Source organism: Solanum stenotomum, chromosome 9, assembly GCF_019186545.1.
Source record: "Solanum stenotomum isolate F172 chromosome 9, ASM1918654v1, whole genome shotgun sequence".
NCBI classification, from domain to species: Eukaryota; Viridiplantae; Streptophyta; class Magnoliopsida; order Solanales; family Solanaceae; genus Solanum; species Solanum stenotomum.
This window is the reverse complement of record NC_064290.1, coordinates 28,956,943-28,976,091: the sequence shown is the minus strand read 5'-3', so window position 1 is coordinate 28,976,091 and position 19,149 is coordinate 28,956,943. Positions and strand designations below refer to the sequence as shown.

General features: G+C 39.8%; 1 protein-coding gene and 1 pseudogene across 1 annotated transcript; both read left to right on the top strand.

The window, feature by feature from the left end:
* The first annotated feature begins 483 nt into the window (after positions 1-483).
* On the top strand, positions 484-13,115 carry LOC125877433 (inositol-pentakisphosphate 2-kinase-like). The gene is made up of 14 exons (XM_049558727.1): positions 484-845; positions 1,098-1,230; positions 1,319-1,462; positions 1,536-1,683; positions 1,732-1,850; positions 1,992-2,324; positions 2,406-2,415; positions 9,559-9,632; positions 9,882-10,085; positions 10,497-10,644; positions 11,153-11,193; positions 11,337-11,447; positions 11,693-12,292; positions 12,972-13,115. Exons 1-14 carry the CDS (start codon positions 484-486, stop codon positions 13,113-13,115), a joined length of 2,571 nt encoding a protein of 856 aa, XP_049414684.1.
* Positions 12,333-12,394, top strand: LOC125878105 (U6 spliceosomal RNA; annotated as a pseudogene).
* Positions 13,116-19,149: the final 6,034 nt, after the last annotated feature.

Genomic DNA, 19,149 nt, shown 5'->3' with positions numbered 1-19,149 from the left:
TCTTCTTCCTTTCGTGACAGTCCAGTCTTTGTTGTCCACTTTTTGGACTTGTACTCATTTTGTAGTAGCTCTGTACTTGTGACTTCCTGGTTCTGGGAGGGATCTTTATTTGTATTTATGTTTTTGGTTTGCTTCCGCCTGTTTATATTGTTATTTGCCTACTTTTGTTTAATTTCTACCCTCAGATCCATTACTTGTTGTTCCGGGTTACGGGTTGGCTTACCTGCTGGTGGGTTATAGTAGGTGCCATCATGACTTGATAAATCGGGTCGTGACAAATTGTTATCAGAGCCCCAGGTTCGTCGGTCTCACTTGTACAGAGCTAACGTCTAGTAGCATCCTGCAGATCGGTACGGAGACGTCCGTTACTTATCTTCGGGAGGCTACGGGATGTCTTTAGGAACGTGGCGCTTTTGTATCACTGTCGTGCATTGTGTGTCTTATCGGCTTCTGAAATCTTACTAGTACCACTCTTTTATAGGGATGGCTCGCACGCGTGATAGGGCCCCAGCTAGGGGTAGATGCCGACCTCGAGGTCGTGCCAGAGCTACAGCACCAGCCCAGGACCGAGAGCAAATTCCAGAGCCGGTGATAGAGCCACCAGCAGCTCCAGCACAGCAGCAACCGATGGACCCGGGACCAGCCCAGCCACCGCCCGAGCCTGTGGCAGCTCCAGATATACAGGCGATGCTCGTACAGATACTAGCTGCCATTGGGGGTATGCAGCAGGCCCCAGCTCCAGCCGTTCCAGTACCGCAGGTCCAGGCTACACCAGCGGCACCGGTTGTTCAGCCTGACGATTTGGAGAGCGTCATGCCACTACGGGAGCAGAAGATGCTCGGGGTGTTCCTTAGACTATCACCGCCGAGGTTTTCTGGGGCAGTGGGGGAGGATGCCCACGAGTTTCTACTTACTTGCCGCGAGCGGCTACAGACTTTGGGTTTAGTGGAGTCGAGAGGAGCAGACATCACCACTTACCAATTAGACGGTCCCGCCAGGCAGTGGTGGCGTACATACTTAGAGACCAGGCCAGCTGGGTCTCCATCGGTCACATGGCCTGAGTTTTCAGAGGCATTCTTGGCCCGATTTATTCCCAGGAGCATCAGAGATCAGCTCATAGATCAGTTTGCTCGGTTAGAGCAGGACTCCATGACAGTATCAGAGTATGAGGCCCAATTCCAAGAGCTCTCCAGGAATGCCGCCATGATATTACCTATTGAGGAGGAGAAGGTTTGTTGTTTTGTTCGGGGTTTGAGACTAAAGTTGCGGACTGAGACTCAGTCTTTAGTCTCAGCGGGCCGCTCATTTCTGGATGTAGTGGACCATGCCCGCACTATGGAGCAGCTCCGTCGCGAGGCCCAAGGGGGTAGCGGCAAGAGAGCTAGACAGGAGGATAGCCATAATAGGCGCCGTTTCAGACCCCGAGAGTCTTATGATAGATCTCAGCAGAGGTTCCAGTCGGGTCAGTCTAGTAGCCCCTTCCAGGCCTCTCTCCAGGCATCGGAGGGTGATCAGCACCGCCATATTGGTTTTAGTGCCGGGGTGGTCGCCAGGGTATACGGGGTGGTCCCCGAGGAGGCAGATTAGGGGGCAGAGCTGATGCACAGAGTAGGGAAGTCCAGGCCCACTTTTATGCAGCTTCAGCTAGAGCAGATGCTGAGACCTCGGACGATGTGATCACAGGTACAGTGTTATTATGCCATCAGCCCGCATCCGCCTTATTTGATCCAGGCTCTACTTATTCCTATATATCTGTTTATTGTGCTCCTCGATTGAGTATGATCCCAGAGCTATTGGTTGAGCCGTTGCGTGTTTCAACCCCGGTAGGTGATTCTTTAGTAGTGGATCAGGTATTTAGATCCTGTGTGGTGACTATTCATAAGCGAGACACTAGGGTTGATCTTATTTTGCTTGATATGGTGGATTTTGATTTGATTTTGGGTATGGATTGGTTATCTCCCCACCATGCGGTCTTGGATTGCTATGCTAAGACCGTTACTTTAGTCATGCCTGGTATTCCATCAGTGGTGTGGCAAGGCTCTTGTAGTCGCACGCCAGTTGGGGTGATATCTTTAGTTCGGGCCCAGGGGTTGATGGCTAGCGGGTGTCTGGCTTATTTAGCTTATGTTAGAGATGTTAGTAGGGAGGGTCCTACCGTTGATTCAGTACCTATTGTTCGAGAGTTTAAAGATGTGTTTCCTGCCGATCTGCCTGGTCTCCCTCCTGATCGTGACATAGACTTTTCTATTGAAGTAGAGTCGGGCACTAAGCCCATTTCTATACCACTGTACCGTATGGCCCCCGTAGAGCTCAAGGAGCTCAGTGTTCAGATTCAGGATCTCTTGGATAAGGGATTCATTCGGCCTAGTGTATCGCCTTGGGGTGCCCCAGTCCTCTTCGTGAAGAAGAAGGACGGTACTATGCGATTGTGCATCGACTACAGGCAGTTGAACAAGGTGACGGTGAAGAACCGTTATCCCATGCCTAGGATTGATGATCTATTTGACCAACTTCAGGGTGCCGTGGTATTTTCTAAGATTGATTTAAGATTCGGCTACCACCAGTTGAGGATTAGTGGCAGCGGACGTCCCCAAAACTGCATTTAGGACTCGTTACGGCCACTATGAGTTCCTAGTGATGTCTTTTGGGTTGACTAACGCCCCTGCCGCATTCATGGACTTGATGACTAGGGTGTTTAGGCAGTACTTGGATTCGTTTGTCATACTCTTCATAGATGACATTCTAGTATACTCGTGGAGCCGGGAGGAGCATGAGCAGCATTTGTGGATAGTGCTCCAGACTTTGAGAGGCCAGCGTCTTTATGCCAAGTTCTCAAAGTGCGAGTTTTGGGTTGAGTCCGTATCATTCTTGGGGCACGTGGTGTCTAAGGATGGCATTATGGTAGATCCCGCTAAGATTGAGGCCATTCGTGATTGGTCCAGGCCCACCTCTGTGACTGAGATTCGTAGCTTCGTCGGATTGGCAAGCTACTATAGGCGTTTTGTTGAGGGATTTTCTACTATAGCAGCGCCTTTGACTCGGATGACTCGCCAGGATGTTCCGTTTGTGTGGTCAGAGGAGTGTGAGAGGAGCTTTCTGAGGCTTAAGGAGTTGCTTACCACCGCTCTTATATTGACTCTTCCAGTTGAGAGTGAGGGGTTTACTGTTTATTGTGACGCATCCGGCATTGGTTTGGGTTGTGTACTGATGCAGCAGGGCCGCGTTATTGCTTATGAGTCGAGGCAGCTTAAGTCGCACGAGCGCAACTACCCCACTCATGACTTATAGTTGGCGGCGGTGGTTTTTGCGCTTAAGATTCGGAGGCATTACCTGTATGGAATTCGATGCGAGATCTATACTAATCACAGAAGCCTTCAGTACATTATGAGCCAGAGAGATCTTAATTCGAGACAGCGCCGTTGGATTGAGCTCCTGAAGGACTATGACCTCTCTATTCTCTACCATCCAGGCAAGGCAAATGTAGTAGCGGACGCCTTGAGTCGGAAGGTAGTGAGTATGGGTAGTCTAGCTTTTCTTTCTACTACGGAGCGACCATTAGCTTTGGACATCCAGTCCTTAGCTAACCGGATGGTACGGCTTGATATCTCTAATTCCCGGTGTGTACTAGATTATGTGGATGCTCAGTCATCTCTGCTGGATCGGATTCGCGGCCGTCAGTTTGAGGATGAGGACTTAGTGTCACTTCGAGATCGAGTTTTGGGAGGTGACACTGGCCTGGCTACCTTAGATTTAGATGGGGTCTTAAGATTTGGTGATCGACTTTGTGTTCCAAGAGTTGGGGGTTTTATTCAAATGATTCTTACCGAGGCCCATGACTACAAATATTCTATTCATCCGGGCATAGCTAAGATGTTTCGGGACTTGAGACAGCACTCCTGGTGGAGCGGCATGAGGAGAGATATTGCGGATTATGTATCGCGTTGCTTGAGTTGTCAGCAGGCTAAGACCGAGCATTTGAGGCCTGGTGGTGAGCTTCAGAGATTACCCCGCACTTCCCGTGGTCTTGATAGTATTTGGGTCATCGTGGATCGATTGACCAAATCAGCACACTTCATTCCTGTCCATACTTCCTACAGTGCTGAGAGGTTAGCCCGTATCTACATTCGAGAGGTGGTTCGTCTTCATGGTGTGCCTGTTTCCATCATCTCAGATCGGGGCCCACAGTTCACATCTAGCTTCTGGAGGACCTTCCAGGATGAGTTGGGTACCCGTGTTGACCTTAGTACAGCTTTCCACCCGCAGACTGATGGTCAGTCGGAGCGCACGATTCAGGTTCTTGAGGACATGTTGCGGGCTTGTGTTATGGATTTTGGGGGTCAGTGGTACCAGTATTTGCCTTTGGCAGAGTTTGCGTATAACAACAGCTACCACTCAAGTATTCAGATGGCCCCATTCGAGGCCTTATATGGTAGGCGTTGTCGCTCTCCAGTTGGTTGGTTTGAGTCTACAGAACCAAGGCCGCGCGGTACAGACTTGATGCGAGCGACTTTAGATTATGTGAGGGTGATTCAAGATAGGCTCAGGACAGCCCAGAGTAGACATCAGAGTTATGCAGACCGTAGGCGTCGACCGTTGAAATTTGCTGTTGGTGATAGAGTATTCCTCCGTGTGTCGCCCATGAAGGGTGTAATGAGATTTGGGAGGCGAGGCAAGCTTAGCCCCAGGTATATAGGTCCTTTTGAGATATTGAGGACAGTTGAGGAGGTCGCATATGAGTTAGATTAGCCCCTGGCCTTTTCAGCTATTCACCCAGTTTTTCATGTTTCGATGTTGCGCCGGTATGTTCCAGATGAATCCCATGTGATTCAGTATGATGCAGTTGACTTGGATGACAGTTTGAGATACATTGAGGAGCCAGTTGCTATTTTGGCCAGAGATGTCAGACGGTTGCGTTCCAGAGCCATTCTTGTGGTTAAGGTCCATCGGAGACATCATCCAGTTGAGGAGGCTACCTGGGAGACCGAGCATGAGATGCGGGCACAGTTCCCCGGCTTTTTTGAGCATTCAGGTACTTCTTGACTCTTATTTTCGCGGACGAAAGTTCTTTTAGTAGTGGATATTGTAATGACCCTCCAGGTCATTTTTAAATTAAAGCATTCCTTCCCTCGTTTAGAGCATTCCTGTAGCGACCCCAAGTCATTTATGACTTGCTGGCACTGACTGTTCGGTCGCCTGGTCGTTCGTTTGGGTTTTAGGCCCGTTTCCCTGTTTTGGAGATTTTGTAACTTGAAAAGTTGACTTTGGTCTACCTTCTTGGAAGACGTGCTCAGATGAAAATTCTGACAGCTAGGTTAGGTTCGGAATATCGATTTTGGTCTAGAACGACCCTTTGTTCACTTTCCGAGGCTTTAGATGGCAGTTGTGGAATATGGCTCAAAACGATACTGGGTGTGGGACCCACTTTTCATCGAAGCGATCTCCAAATGGAAATTCCGCAGTCACCGTTGAGTCTGAAATATCATTTTCAATCAGATTCCATATATGGTTTGTATTTTTCCGACTCCGAACGAGTCCGGAAAATCAAAATTTAAGTTTGAAGGGATGTAGAATTCTAACGCGGTGGGGACGTGGCAGAGCCACGCGACGCCACGTGGCAGCGGAGTGAAATCTGGAAATTTCCAGATTTTAGGACGATTTTCGTCCATTATTTCTTTCACATCTTCAACATAAGATTTCTCCTCCATTTTAAGCTCAAATTAGGTGATTCAAAAGGCTAATTTCAAGAGAATCGTGGGGAATCTAGAGGTGATCTCAGGAACGCGAGGTGAGGCTTCGTTTGAGATAAGGAATCGAATTTACCTACTGCTAGAGTGATTTTCGGAATGAATTTTTGTTGAACTTTGAAATTTTGGATCTTGATCATCTTAGGTCCGTTTTGAGTCATTCTTGAGGCTAACTTGTAGAGTTTTTCGCAAGGATCGTCGTGGTACAATCTGTTTGGGTTGGAAGGGTCTCGTTTTTCCAGAAATGGGTGATCATGGGGCTGCTAATTTTAATTGTTGTGGCTGATTTGTTATGTTTTAGACATCTGTTTGTGCTAAATTTTGGGGTATTAGTTTAGTAAGGTATTTGGGACGTTTTCACAGATTCATTTTTGGGATTCCAATTGTGGGTCCCACAATCCCGTTTTAGACCCAATTTTGGGTCCGTCTCTGAAAAATATAGTTTTAGTGTCAACGTATTCGTAATGACGAGGTGATTAACCTTTTGTTAGTGGGGAAGCATTTGGAGACCGTTAGGAGGGGAAAAGCTTCGTTATCGTGAGTTGGAGCACGCGTGGTCGACTTTCAGGTAGGCTATGGCTTTCCCTCGTGAGATTGAGCATGTTTAGGCATTTGTTTATTGATTTTCTTGAGTATGGAGGAGTTCGGGTGTCGAACATGCTAAATTTCTATAATCCCTGCCTTAGACCTTATTTCGGGAAAGTGTTGGATTATGACAGCATGTCTCTTGACATTATTGAACATCCATACCTTGTGGTGTATATAATAATATTGATTTGAAGTATGTTTGGCCTTAGTCTAGGCTTAGATTAGTGTTGCCACAGACTTGCGAGGTTTCGGATGTCGTTGGGCAGTAGAACTTTTTCCGACGTCGTTTCGGACGGTCAGCTCCGTATAGACTGATATAGCAGACTTGAGTCTGATAGTCTGAGCCTTAGCTAGGCGGTAACTCAGCTTATGACCTTGTATCCATAATGCCCTGCTTTTCTATCGGCTACAGTACCCGGTTAGAGTCCGTGGTCCAGCTTACTTATGTCCAGGCTTAGCTACAGTACTCGGTTAGAGTCCGTGGTCCAGCTTACCTGCGATCTGGTTTTGGCTACAGTACCCGGTTAGAGTCCATGGTCCAGCCCACCCGTGCCCGACCTTTGGCTACAGCACCCGGTTCGAGTTCGTGGTCCAGTCCATACAGGTTGACTCATTAGCTATAGTACCCGATTCGAGTCCGTGGTCCAGCTTGCACGTGGTGTATTCCCAATTCCTCGCTAAAGCTTCAGTTTAGTCTTGATTACTCTCATCTGTAGGTTGAGGTTTTGGAGGTTGGAGAGATTCCGATTAAAGTCCGGGACGTAATGAGATCCTGGAATATAATTGGGAATGGTTCAGTCAAAAGTTCGGAAATTGGTAATATTGTGATAGACCTTCTAGCTCCATTATTTTACTTCAACTGCCGGTGCATCTGTCGGGCTTATGGGGGTCCGTGCAGGTGGTTTCTTTTATTGTGCACGAGCGTACCCGTCGGGTTTATTGGAGCCCGACGGAGTTAGTTAGATTACTTGTCTTTGTTGCCTGTACGCTCGTGTACATACCCATATTTACTAATCTTTTGCCCTTGATGTGACCCTTTATTTGCATTTCAGTTCACTTTTGCTTATCTTGCTCAGTCAGCCTATGATGCCTACTGGGTACCTGTTGTTTTGGTACTCATGCTACGCTCTGCATCTATTTCGTGATGCAGGTCCGAGCACCAGTAGCCAGCGTTGATCGAGCTTGGAGTAGACTAATCTGGAGACAGGGGTGAGCACACTGCGTTTTGTACTATTTCAGTCTCCATCTGTACATATAGACTTGTCTTCTTCCTTTCGAGACAGTCCAGTCTCTGTTGTCCACTTTTGGGACTTGTACTCATTTTGTAGTAGCTCTGTACTGGTGACTTCCAGGTTCTTGGAGGGATCTTTATGTGTATATATGTTTTTGGTTTGATTCCGCCTGTTTATATTGTTATTTGCCTACTTTTGTTTAATTTCTACCCTCATACCCATTACTTGTTGTTCCAGGTTACGGGTTGGCTTACCTGCTGGTGGGTTATAGTAGGTGTCATCATGACTTGATAAATCGGGTCGTGACACATCATATATGGATAATAGATAATAAATACATCAAATCAATAAATTTAATATTTTAAGACTACTGAAATGAAATTAACCAAATTACATAACCAAAATATACATGTTTTTGTCTTTTATTAATGATATTAATGAATTTATTATTCCAAAGAGTAATAAAATGAAATTAATTAAATATAGATACACTCCCAGCTTGATTTATATATTATATTAAGAGATTTGATTAATATTTTCAAAAATTGTCCATGTGAATTAATTAAACATGTATCTTGATTTATAAAATCATTGAATACATGTATCTTGCGAGTAGTAATACATGTATTCAGAGGACTAATATTGTACATGAAGTAATCTTCAAAATTATCGTGAATTCTAGTAATTAAGACGTAAACTACTAAGATTTATGTAGTTTTCCCCAAAAACAACCATGGGTCCATATTACAAAAAATATAATCAAATTTTTGAATGAAAACATTTACACAGCCCAAAAAACAAAACCTATAATAAAAATGTCGTATAGCTAGGCATGACAATGGGGTGGGCACGACTGGGTGGGGCGGGTTGAGCTTAACCCGCATAATTTTTAATTTTTCCCTCCCGTCCCGCATAACAACATTTTTCATTTTCAACCCGTCCCACCCCACGCCGCATAGACCTGTCCCGCATAACTTTTTTAATATTTTCTTTTTCTAGTTAAGTTTGAGACTAAAAATAAAATGTATAAATTATAGGAACCACATATAATAAGTACTAAATAACCTTCTAGTTTTCTATTTACCAAAAATCCCTTAAAAATGATGTTTGTGGGATACATAACATTGTGCACGGGATACATTAGGTTTGATACATTCCACATAGAGAGATACATAGCGTTGTGCACGGGATACATTAGGTTTGATACATTCCACATAGCGGGGTACATAGCGTTGTGCACGGGATACATAGCGTTTGATACATTTCACATAGCAGGATACATAGTGTTGTGCACGGGATACATGCGTGATACATAGGTAAAATAAGGGATTTTTGAAATTTTTGAAATAAGTAGGGGTAAATGGATATTAAGGTAAGTAAATGAGTGTAGTTAAGTAATTTGTCCAAATAAAATTCATAAAAATAAATTCATTTTTTCATTAAGTTATATTAATTTAATAGAATAGTGATTTAAAATTTTATTTTTTAAAGGTCAATTGAAAACATGTAAGAAATTGTATTAGTTTCAAAAATTATCTAAAATATTTTAATAGTTTTAAAGAAATTATCTTATTAAATAATGTTATATCACTTTTATAACATGTAAAAATCACATATACAACAACCCACCCGCTCCACATTAATTTTAAAGAAACCCACTTCAACCCGCGCATAGACTTAAACCCGCCCTGCATACGTGCCTTCCCATTGCTGCTTTCATGCAATTTAAGGCCCAAAAGCTTCATGCAAATGAGGTGAGCAGGAAGCACCAGGTGTCCCTCAAACAGAAGAATATGAGAGAGTAATCCTCGGAGGCTCTGATCTGTTACTTCGCCGATTTTCCAGTTTTCAGTTTTGAGGCTTGTAAATAACCCAATCTTCATCATTTCCAATTCTCAGGTACACGAATTACACTCATATATATGTATATGTTGTGTAAGGAGATATTTATGTGTTTGTCGAATTGCATGTACATTTTTGGTAGCATATGGAAGCATCAGACTGGACTTACAGAGGAGAAGGAGCCGTTAACCTAGTTCTTGCATATAATGGAACACGTTCTGATCTTGTATGTCTCAATTTCGAATAATTCATCTTTACTCTTTAGTTTACAGGCCATATTTGCTTTTTACCTAACCAAAAATTTGGCACATTTTCATCAGAAACACAACTAATATTACACTATGTTTCAAGTTTATATTTATTGACCATCTACTTCTTGCTTAACAAATGATTTTACATATTCTTGCTCAACATTTGCAGTATGAACTAACTGGGTTTGATTTTTAAGCTGCATTTCCTCTTCTTTTTTGTTTAGGTTGGAAAAGTATTGCGGATTCAGAAGGTACCAAGGAACGAGTCTGAATGTGGTCATGATTATTCCGGTCTAAACAAGCAGGAATGCCTCTTGTGGGAAGAGTTTAATGAGATTGTATCAGCTCCTACAAGGGAAATTACTCAACACTATTTTGTGCAGCACGTGATGTGCCCATTGTTGGGTTCTCGACATGTTGATGCAGGGGTGGGTATGTTATACTGCTACATTCTTGTCATTTCGTAAAACATCTGATTTTGTGTATATCATTGTTTCTTATGAATACAAGGAAAATTACTTTTCTAGATACTTCTTTTGTGTATTTAATAAAAAGGAATTCTGCACCTTTTCAAATAAATATCCATATAACTCAAAATTCTGTCCTTTAAGATCCTAGAGAATCAACCTATGCAGTTGATAATTTTTATGTGCATTTGTTATTTATTGTTTGGATAGAATAAATTTAGCCCAGCAATTTATGCTGATCTATGAGTTTGAAGATTAAGTTGTGAAAGGTTGTAACTATGTTTTCTTTTCTACCTGATTCCATATATTCAGTTGCCTGTATTGGAGCGTGGTTAAATATCTCCATCTTGTTTCTTCCCTTTTATTTGACAGACTAGCATTCACGTGGCCCCAGAATTTCTGGAAGCCGTTGAAAACAATGTCCTCCAGCAGCGTCCTGTGTGGCGTGTTGATGCGACAAAGGTCAATCCCCTCTGTGATTCTGTAATGCTCATGTCCGATCTTTCAGTGTTCCCTCTTGGTAATAATTTTCAATCCTTTTCATCACTAAAATGTTAACATGCACATATTTTAATACCCTATAATAAGCGACTCAACATCGTATTATGTAAAACAGTTACCATTGATCTGTCAGATAAAAAGAGGCAACAGTAATTGTCATCCTATTATGGTAATTCACATAGCTGCCCATTTTGTAAATCAATTAAATGTAAACCTCAGTATATACGTCTGTTTTCAAAGGTCATAATCCTTCCTGTATTACTTCCGGTTGTTTGATTGCAAAAATGGTTTTAATATTCAAGTCCTGATTAGGTAGATATTTTTTTGGCTATTTCAAGTTTATGCGGCTGTCAACAAAATGACTAATTTCTATTCATTTGTAAGAAAGACAACAATGAAAATTCGCAGTGGATAGTTGGCTTTATAATGGTCTAACATACTAACCAAGCAAGGTTAGATGTGGGCATTTATTATACAAATATATTGGTTTGTATTGTTCTCATGTAGTCATGTTCCCCTACTATCAGGTATGTGTAAAGAGGCATGCAGCATATCTGTAGAAATTAAGGTACTTTTATCCTAAAAGCTTTAGTTATCTCTTTTTGCAACGTTTTCATCATCTTTTACTTTTTTTTAACAAAACTGTTTTCTGTACGTTTCCATATTATGTTTCCCTTACGACTTTTTCCATTTTCTTTTTGGTGAAGCCAGCCTAAGTGTGGATTCCTTCCACAATCAGAATTTATCACAGAGGATAACGATATTAAGAGGAGTGTAACTCGTTTTAAAATGCATCAGGCTCTAAAACTGAACCAAGAAAAGGTATTAGCTTTTCCATCTGCAATTTATTCTTGAGATATGGCTGTTTCTGGTGGATTTCATAATTCAGTTACGTCATTAGACTGGTAGAATTCTTTTCATTTTGGCAATTTTCTTCAACCTCCCTCCCCCCTAATCTTATACACTGTCCCTGTTACCACTGATAATGGCTTTTTATACTCTATACACTTCCCACTTATATTATAGATCTCCTCTTTTTTCTTTTTTTGGTGCTTGTCCTATATCAGATATCAGAGGTAAGTGCATATGATCCTCTGGATTTATTCTCTGGATCCAGCGACAGAGTACGCATGGCAATAAAAAACCTTTTAAAGACCCCACAGAATAATTTCCGGGTTTTCCTGGATGGTTCTCTCATATTTGGGGGTTTGGGTGGTGGTGCAGACACTACTAGTAGTGAAGTTGGTGAAGCATTTGAAAATTTGCTCAAGAATGTAATTCAGGCACAAGAGGGCATGTGGACACACTATTTTCTAGAACTCATCTCCAAGACAGTGTGTAGTTCAGGGTTGTTAGATCGACTTCTTGAAGTCCAGAAGTTAGACACGATAGACATTGAAGGTGCAATTCATGCATATTATAACGTTATTTCTCAGCCTTGCATGGTATGTGGACAACTAGATAAAGATCAATCAACAAAGAGATATAATTCTCTACATTCAATCTCGATGGAGGAAAGCTTGAAGATTGTGCGGGACTACTTGATAGCTGCAACTGCAAAGGACCTGAGTATGATAATTAGTTTTAGACCTAGAGAAGCTGGTAATGTGGAATCCCCATACAACATTGTCTCCTTAGAATCAACCAACCAAAGTTTTGACTACAAGGTATTACACTTTCCTTCTTTTTCTTACTCTCCCTTGGGTCTAGAATAGCATGGCCCCTGCACAAGGATGAATGGCACAATTTGAGAAATGGTCCAAATTTTTCGTTCTAACAAAAACACATGTTATACCATGTGAAATAAATCGTTTTACAATCTTCCATTGGGTTCTACAGTAATATGGCTAATTCTCTCTTGAATTTACTTTATGTGGTGACATTTCAGGTCTAGTGTCGAAAAACTTGAAATGATTTTTAATTGTAATGTCACACAATTTTGACTTTACTCATAGTGCGACTTTTTTGTTGACAGCATAGAGTCAATATCTAACCCCGCCATCTGTTTTGTGATCTATGTTTTTCCCTGGAATGGAACCAACTTCTTTGTTTAGTAGTTTGTATCTGTATCAAGATAGGCTTTATGCTACCATAATTTCCATCTCCTAATGGTGTGGCATAAATACTGGCCTACTGTGTAAATGTTTAGTACTATTGCAGTCCACTCACTCTGAAATGCTGCTTCTCTAGAACAAGACTGATTATGCTGTGGCATTAATAATGGTTAACATGTAAATGCTAATGCAATCCACTTAATACTGAAAAACATAGATTCTCTAACTCCAAGACTGGCTTCATAGGTTTTACCAGTGTACTAATGGATTCTTTTTTGTTGCAAATTTCTAGGCATCTTTCATTGACCTAGACTTGAAACCTTTGAAAAGGATGGAATACTACTACAAGTTAGACCAACAGATTGTCAACTGCTATGTTCAGATGGTAAAATCCAAGCATCAACTCGATCACTCTGGAAGTACTGTGGGAGCTTGATGATGGGGATAGTTTGTGGTAATCGATTAGGAGACCTTTTTGAGATTTCTCTTTGATAGATTCCTCATGAATTATCTCATTCTTTCCTTTGTTTTTGGTGACTGAACTTTCAATGAAGAGCAGGTCATAACCCACGTTTGTTGCGACATTTAATTGAACCTAATTGCCCTACTGTCTATTTTAAAATGGATGACACAATTGAAATAGAAGCATGATGCATAGTTTTCACTTGTCCAATCATCACACCATCCAGCAGCTTAGGCAGTGTATGTGATGCATCTGGTTTGAAGAAGTCTACAAAATCTCAAATAAATTCCTTTTAATAATCATAACAAGTAATAGAACAAGGAAAAATGAGTTTGTATGGACCTTCCTATAGTCAGGAATATCACCTGCAAGTCTCTTAGTTTCACTCATCTTCCCTTCCACTGGTCTAATCATGGTTGGGATTTGCTCCTGTTGTCCATCCTTGGTTATTCTGAAACCCCAGGCCTCATCCATCTGAATATTTTTCTGATAGAACTTTGGAAGAAACTCTATTTTCCCCTTTAACCTCTTCTTATTAAAATGATTGTGTCTGTCTTGCTGTGGAAGAGAGATAGAGGGTTTATAATCATTGGGTCAACTTGTGGGAAGGTCAATGCTTCAAATTTCCAACCTCTGTGTGTGTGTCTGTTCATGATTATACAACATAATTCTTTCTCATGGTTGGTAATCCCTCTGGAAACTGCTTTACATAAACTGCAGATGAAAGTGGTCTCTGTTCAAGACTATATGCCTAACCAGAGAGAAAATGAGTTGCAAAATGAAGTGACCAATCTGAACAGTATTACACATATTTGTTATAACATGCTATGAGCGGGATTTCTCTTTTAGATGACCCATTTGTTAAAACATGCTATGATCAGGATTTCTCTTAGCAAAATTAATACATATGCACGCACTCGCACTTTATTTTTTATTAGATTTCATGAACTCTCTGCAGTCTTAACAATAAATGATTTCTTCATTATCCACTTAAATGAAATTATTCAGCTACTATAGACACAGATGCTATTTACTTGATCTTTGTTTAAAAACGCACGACTGCAACACCAACTTCTCTCAGAGAGCTGATAGGCACCCTAATACTATATATCAAGGACGAAGCAGTTGTGAATTGTGATTGCATGTGATTAACTTCATTTCGCCTGTGATTTTCTTTGAGTTATTACGATTAATAACAACATCATTTAGTTTCTTTTTTATTTATTTATTTTCATCGTCACTTGATTTAAATTCTTAGTGAGCTGTAGTTATCTGTTTCATTCTTGAAGGAGAGGCATATTGAAAGACAAAGAGACTTGTCAGGCTTTCCCTCCCCTACTAGGATATTGACATATCAACCACATAAGCACCTTCCCATCCCAAGACCACATGACCTATTTACTCATACAGCTGCTTTTTGGATAGTTTAGTGTCGTTTGTCAATTGACATGTTCTGCTGTTTGGTGAGCCAACTGGTTTAGGTTCTAGCTTTGACACTACCCTTAGATCTATCGTTGAATTTCTTCTCTTTTTTTTTTTTTGCAATCAGTGTGAATATTACCATTAACAAAAACCACTTACAAACTAAGAGCATCCAAACCTCATCACCTCTCTAAAGGTATAATGAGGAATGGCCTCAGCAAGACCAGCATCTAACTACATAACTTTTGCCAAAAACTTCTACATAATTTGCTCTTTTTGTATTCTTATACATTTCTATCATCTCTACTATTTCTCGTGTAATTTTCCCCATTGTGTTGGTATGTAGTATCTGTACTCCTTTGAATTGCTTCCAGTTCCTTGCTTTCCAGATGTGATACACCAGCAGCCACCACTTCCTTCTTAAACTTCTTTTTGTGCTTCATTTAATCAAATCCAATGTAGGTTTCAAATCTCTTGCAGGTAGTGAGATGTTGAACCATATTAGAAGTTCATCTCTAACCCTTGCAGCATATTCACAGTCTACAAATAAATGTTTGTTTGTCTCCATCACTATAGCTTCACACAGGCAACATCTAGTGTCTTCTACATGTATATTCATATTCATCAGTCTTTCCTTGGTGAGCAATCTATTTTGTATTGCTAACCACATGAAGACCTCTAACAAGACAATGACACAAAATTCCAAACTAGTTCAGCAACCTCTAGTTTATCTTGGTTGCCTATCAGGCAAGATAGCCACTTGTGATTGAATATTTTCCCATTAGCATTAAGGATGAATTGCCCTTGTGTGTACCAGTTCTGCATCTTGTTCTTCAGAAAGTTAATTTTCCTCTAATACCAACTACTGTCGGCTGGTGCTCTATAGGTCTAGACTGTCTGCTTTGATGTATTATATCCCATGCACCCATTTTATCCATTATGGCTCCTTACTTCCAGCTAATTGTCGTAGAAGCGAAGCAACATTCCAATTCCAATCCACATTCCAAATTCAATCCACCCTGCTTCTTTGGAAAACATACTTTATCCCAGAATACCAATGATACTTTCCTTTTTTCCTCAGTGCCTCTCCATAGTTATTCTCTACATTTCTTGTTCACTTCCTTTACTACACTCTAAGGAAGGATAAGAACTGAGCCCCAAAAACTATGGATTGAAAATAGGACAGCCAAAATCACTTGGAGCCTTCTTGCATAAGATAGTTGTTTTGCATTGGTGTTTTTGATCCTACTTGTTATCTTATCAACTAATTGATGACATTCCAGCTTGCCCCACCTCTTAGATGTGAGTGGGAGTCCCAAGTATCTAATGGGAAAAGACCCTTGTGTGAAGCCAGAAATATCCGTGAGCTGCTTCTTCTCTTGTTCAGTCATTCCTTTTAAGAATAGGCTGGACTTGTCCATGTTGGCCACAAGTCCAGTTGTAGCACTAAAATGAACTAAAGCTTCCATAACTCTAGAGACAGATTCGACATCTCCTTTACAAAAGATCATTAGACCATCTCCAACCCACCTCTATTTTACTCTCTAATCTTTATACTTGAAGAGTAAAATAGAGAATGAGTTCTCCAATCACCCTCCATTTCACTTTTTGTTCCCCATTTACAGAGAGTTGAATAGTAGTTCTCCAAATTTGGAGAATTACTATTCACGCTCTCTATTAACTTATTCATTATTTTATTATTATTTCTAATATTTTGTACTTAAAATATTATTTTTCATACAAGACAATTAATTAAATCTCTAATATTCATAATTCTTTTTAAATGTAATATAATATCTTAAAAAATATATTATTTAGTATATGCTACTTTCATCTCGAATTATTAATATATTTTTTTCGTCATCTAAAGATAATTTTATTTTATTATTAATTTTCACAATAAAGAATGCGCAAAATTAAATGGTCTACAATTGTTCAAACACATTAGTGATCCACGTTCCCAAAAGAAGAAATATTTCGCAATGAAACAAGAATCGTGTTGAAATTATGTTGAACGTGCATTCAAAGTTTTGCAATCACGTTTTAGAATTATTGCTATCAATCACGTTTTTGGAGAAAGGAAGTGCTACATGGTATAATTACTATATGTATTCTACTGCACAACATGATAATGCACCAATTCAAGATGTCGTATAGGCTCCAAGTGCAACAACATAAATAGTAGTTGATGAAAATCTTCGGTTTGAACAATTTTTAGCTTGACATAAATCATAAAGGATAAAAATGCTCATTTTAAAATTTATAATGCGTTAATAGACCATTTATGAGAGCAACATAATAATCTTGAAAGTTGAGCATTTATGTAATTTTAGTGATTATATTTCATTAATGATTTCACTTTTATTTGAATTATCCATTAACTTGTATATTATATAATATTTGCTTGCAATTTCTGTTATTTATAAATTTACAAAAAATATAGTTTATATTAAATAAAGAATTTTAAAGATAAATTTTGTATCACATGAAAACTACATAAATTGATTATTTGAAAACAGAAAGAAAGAATTTATTTTATGAAATAAGAAAATAAGAAAGAAATAGAAATAATAATATTCTATTGAGGAGAGAAGAAGGTTCTTTTGTAGAGAATAAATAGAGAATTGAGTTAGAGTTGATTGTCTGGAGAACTCTATATTTGGAGAGTAAAATAAAAAATAGGGTTGGAGATACTCTTAGATCATCTGCAAAAACAAGGTGGTTCAATCTGAGAGCTTTACACATAGCATGGAACTGTAAGTCTGGCAAATGAGACATGCTTTTGAGTAACCTTGAGAGGTACTCCATGATTAGTTCAAATAGTAAAGGGAAGACATGATCTCCTTATCTCAATCCTCTCTTTCCTTCAAAGTAACCATAACCTTTCCCATTGAGCTTGACAATGCACTTTGGACTTGATACACATACCTTAATTCATTTGATGATTCTTGCTAAAAATCCATACCCTTTTAGAGCTTCCTCTATGAATTCTCAACTCACCATTTCATATGTTTTCTTGAGGTCTATCTTTATCAAGCATCTAGGAGTGGTCTTCCTGTTATAATGTTTAAACATATCATTACAAATTAACATGTTATGTACCATTGATCTTCGTTGCACAAATGCAACTTGATTGTTTGTTACTAAAAGACTCACATCATCTTTTAATCTAATGCAAATCAGTTTTGAGATGCATTTGTAAATTACATTACAACATGCAATTAGGCTAAATTAATTGGCATGTTCTAGTACCTCCACCTTTGGAATGAGTCCAATGTTGGTGGCATTCACTTGCCTCAACATTTACCAATTCTGAAAGAACTCCAAAACCGATTTTGTTTACCCACTAGAAGTTGGAAGAAGAAAGCTAGGGTTTTAAGATCAAGTATCTAAATCCCCCATTGATTGCAAGCTTTTGGCATCAAGGTATGATAGTCTTCATCCATGGATCCCTTTCCTCCATAAGGTTCCTAATTTCTCCAATTTATAAAGTTAGAAATCCCCAATTGAGTTAGGGTTTTCTTCTATGTCATTGGTTCCTTTCAATTTTGATTTATTTGATTGTTGTATGATCTATTATGCATGAATTCAGAAGTTTCCATATTTTTAAGAAGAATTCCCATGAACCCATGCTTAACCCATGTTTTTTTAGATTATTATGATTGAAGGTGTTTGAACTATGAAAGGAGAATTTTGGAATTATGCATGTTCTTATGAAATTGATGAAATATGATGTAAATTGCTTTGAGAGTAAAGCATATATGTTGTTGTTATTGTTAATTGTTGTCAAAGGATTTCTCACATAATTAATCCATGCATGAATGTGAAAGTTTTTCTCACATAAAAGATTGTATGGTTGAAAGGTCTGCTCACCTAAAATGAATCAAAGTTAAGGAGCTATTCTTAGAATAAGGCAAGCGGAGATTACCCATGTCCTCTAATAAAAGACAAGAGGCGATTACCCAAGTCCCTTAAAGAAAAGATTAATAAGACTAATGAATGTTCCGTCGGAGTTATGCTTAGCACTGAGTGGAAAAGTGGCGATTACCCATGTCCCATAAACTATGTGCCACCATAGGTTTTCTAGATAAATATTAGCTAGTGGATCCACATAAGCTAGAATTTCATGGTTCTTACCTTGGCAAGTGAGAACACCTCTTTTCAGTGTTGGGTAGACATCATATTCCATGCTAGTAGCTCACATGGTCTTACATGTCGGTTAAAGGTAATTCTCCCACATTAACAAATCAAGGTTACTTCAAGAAGTATCTCATATGTGTTTTAAGATTATGTCTACTTGCAATGACCATGTTTTATGACTTGCATTTTCTAACTCTTTTATATCATGTTTTAGCTTGGTCATTGCATATCACAAAAAATTTCCCTTTTTCATGATTTCATACGCTATGCATTGCTATCATACTTGGAACATTTTGTACTAACACATACTCTTGACTACATTTCCCCAAATGTAGGGTCCGACACTCCAGATTCGCATTTCCGTGGCTACGGATCTCTTAGTAGAAGCTTGAATATTGGTGAGTCATCATTTTCCTAAGACCGAGCCCTTTATTTCATATTGTCT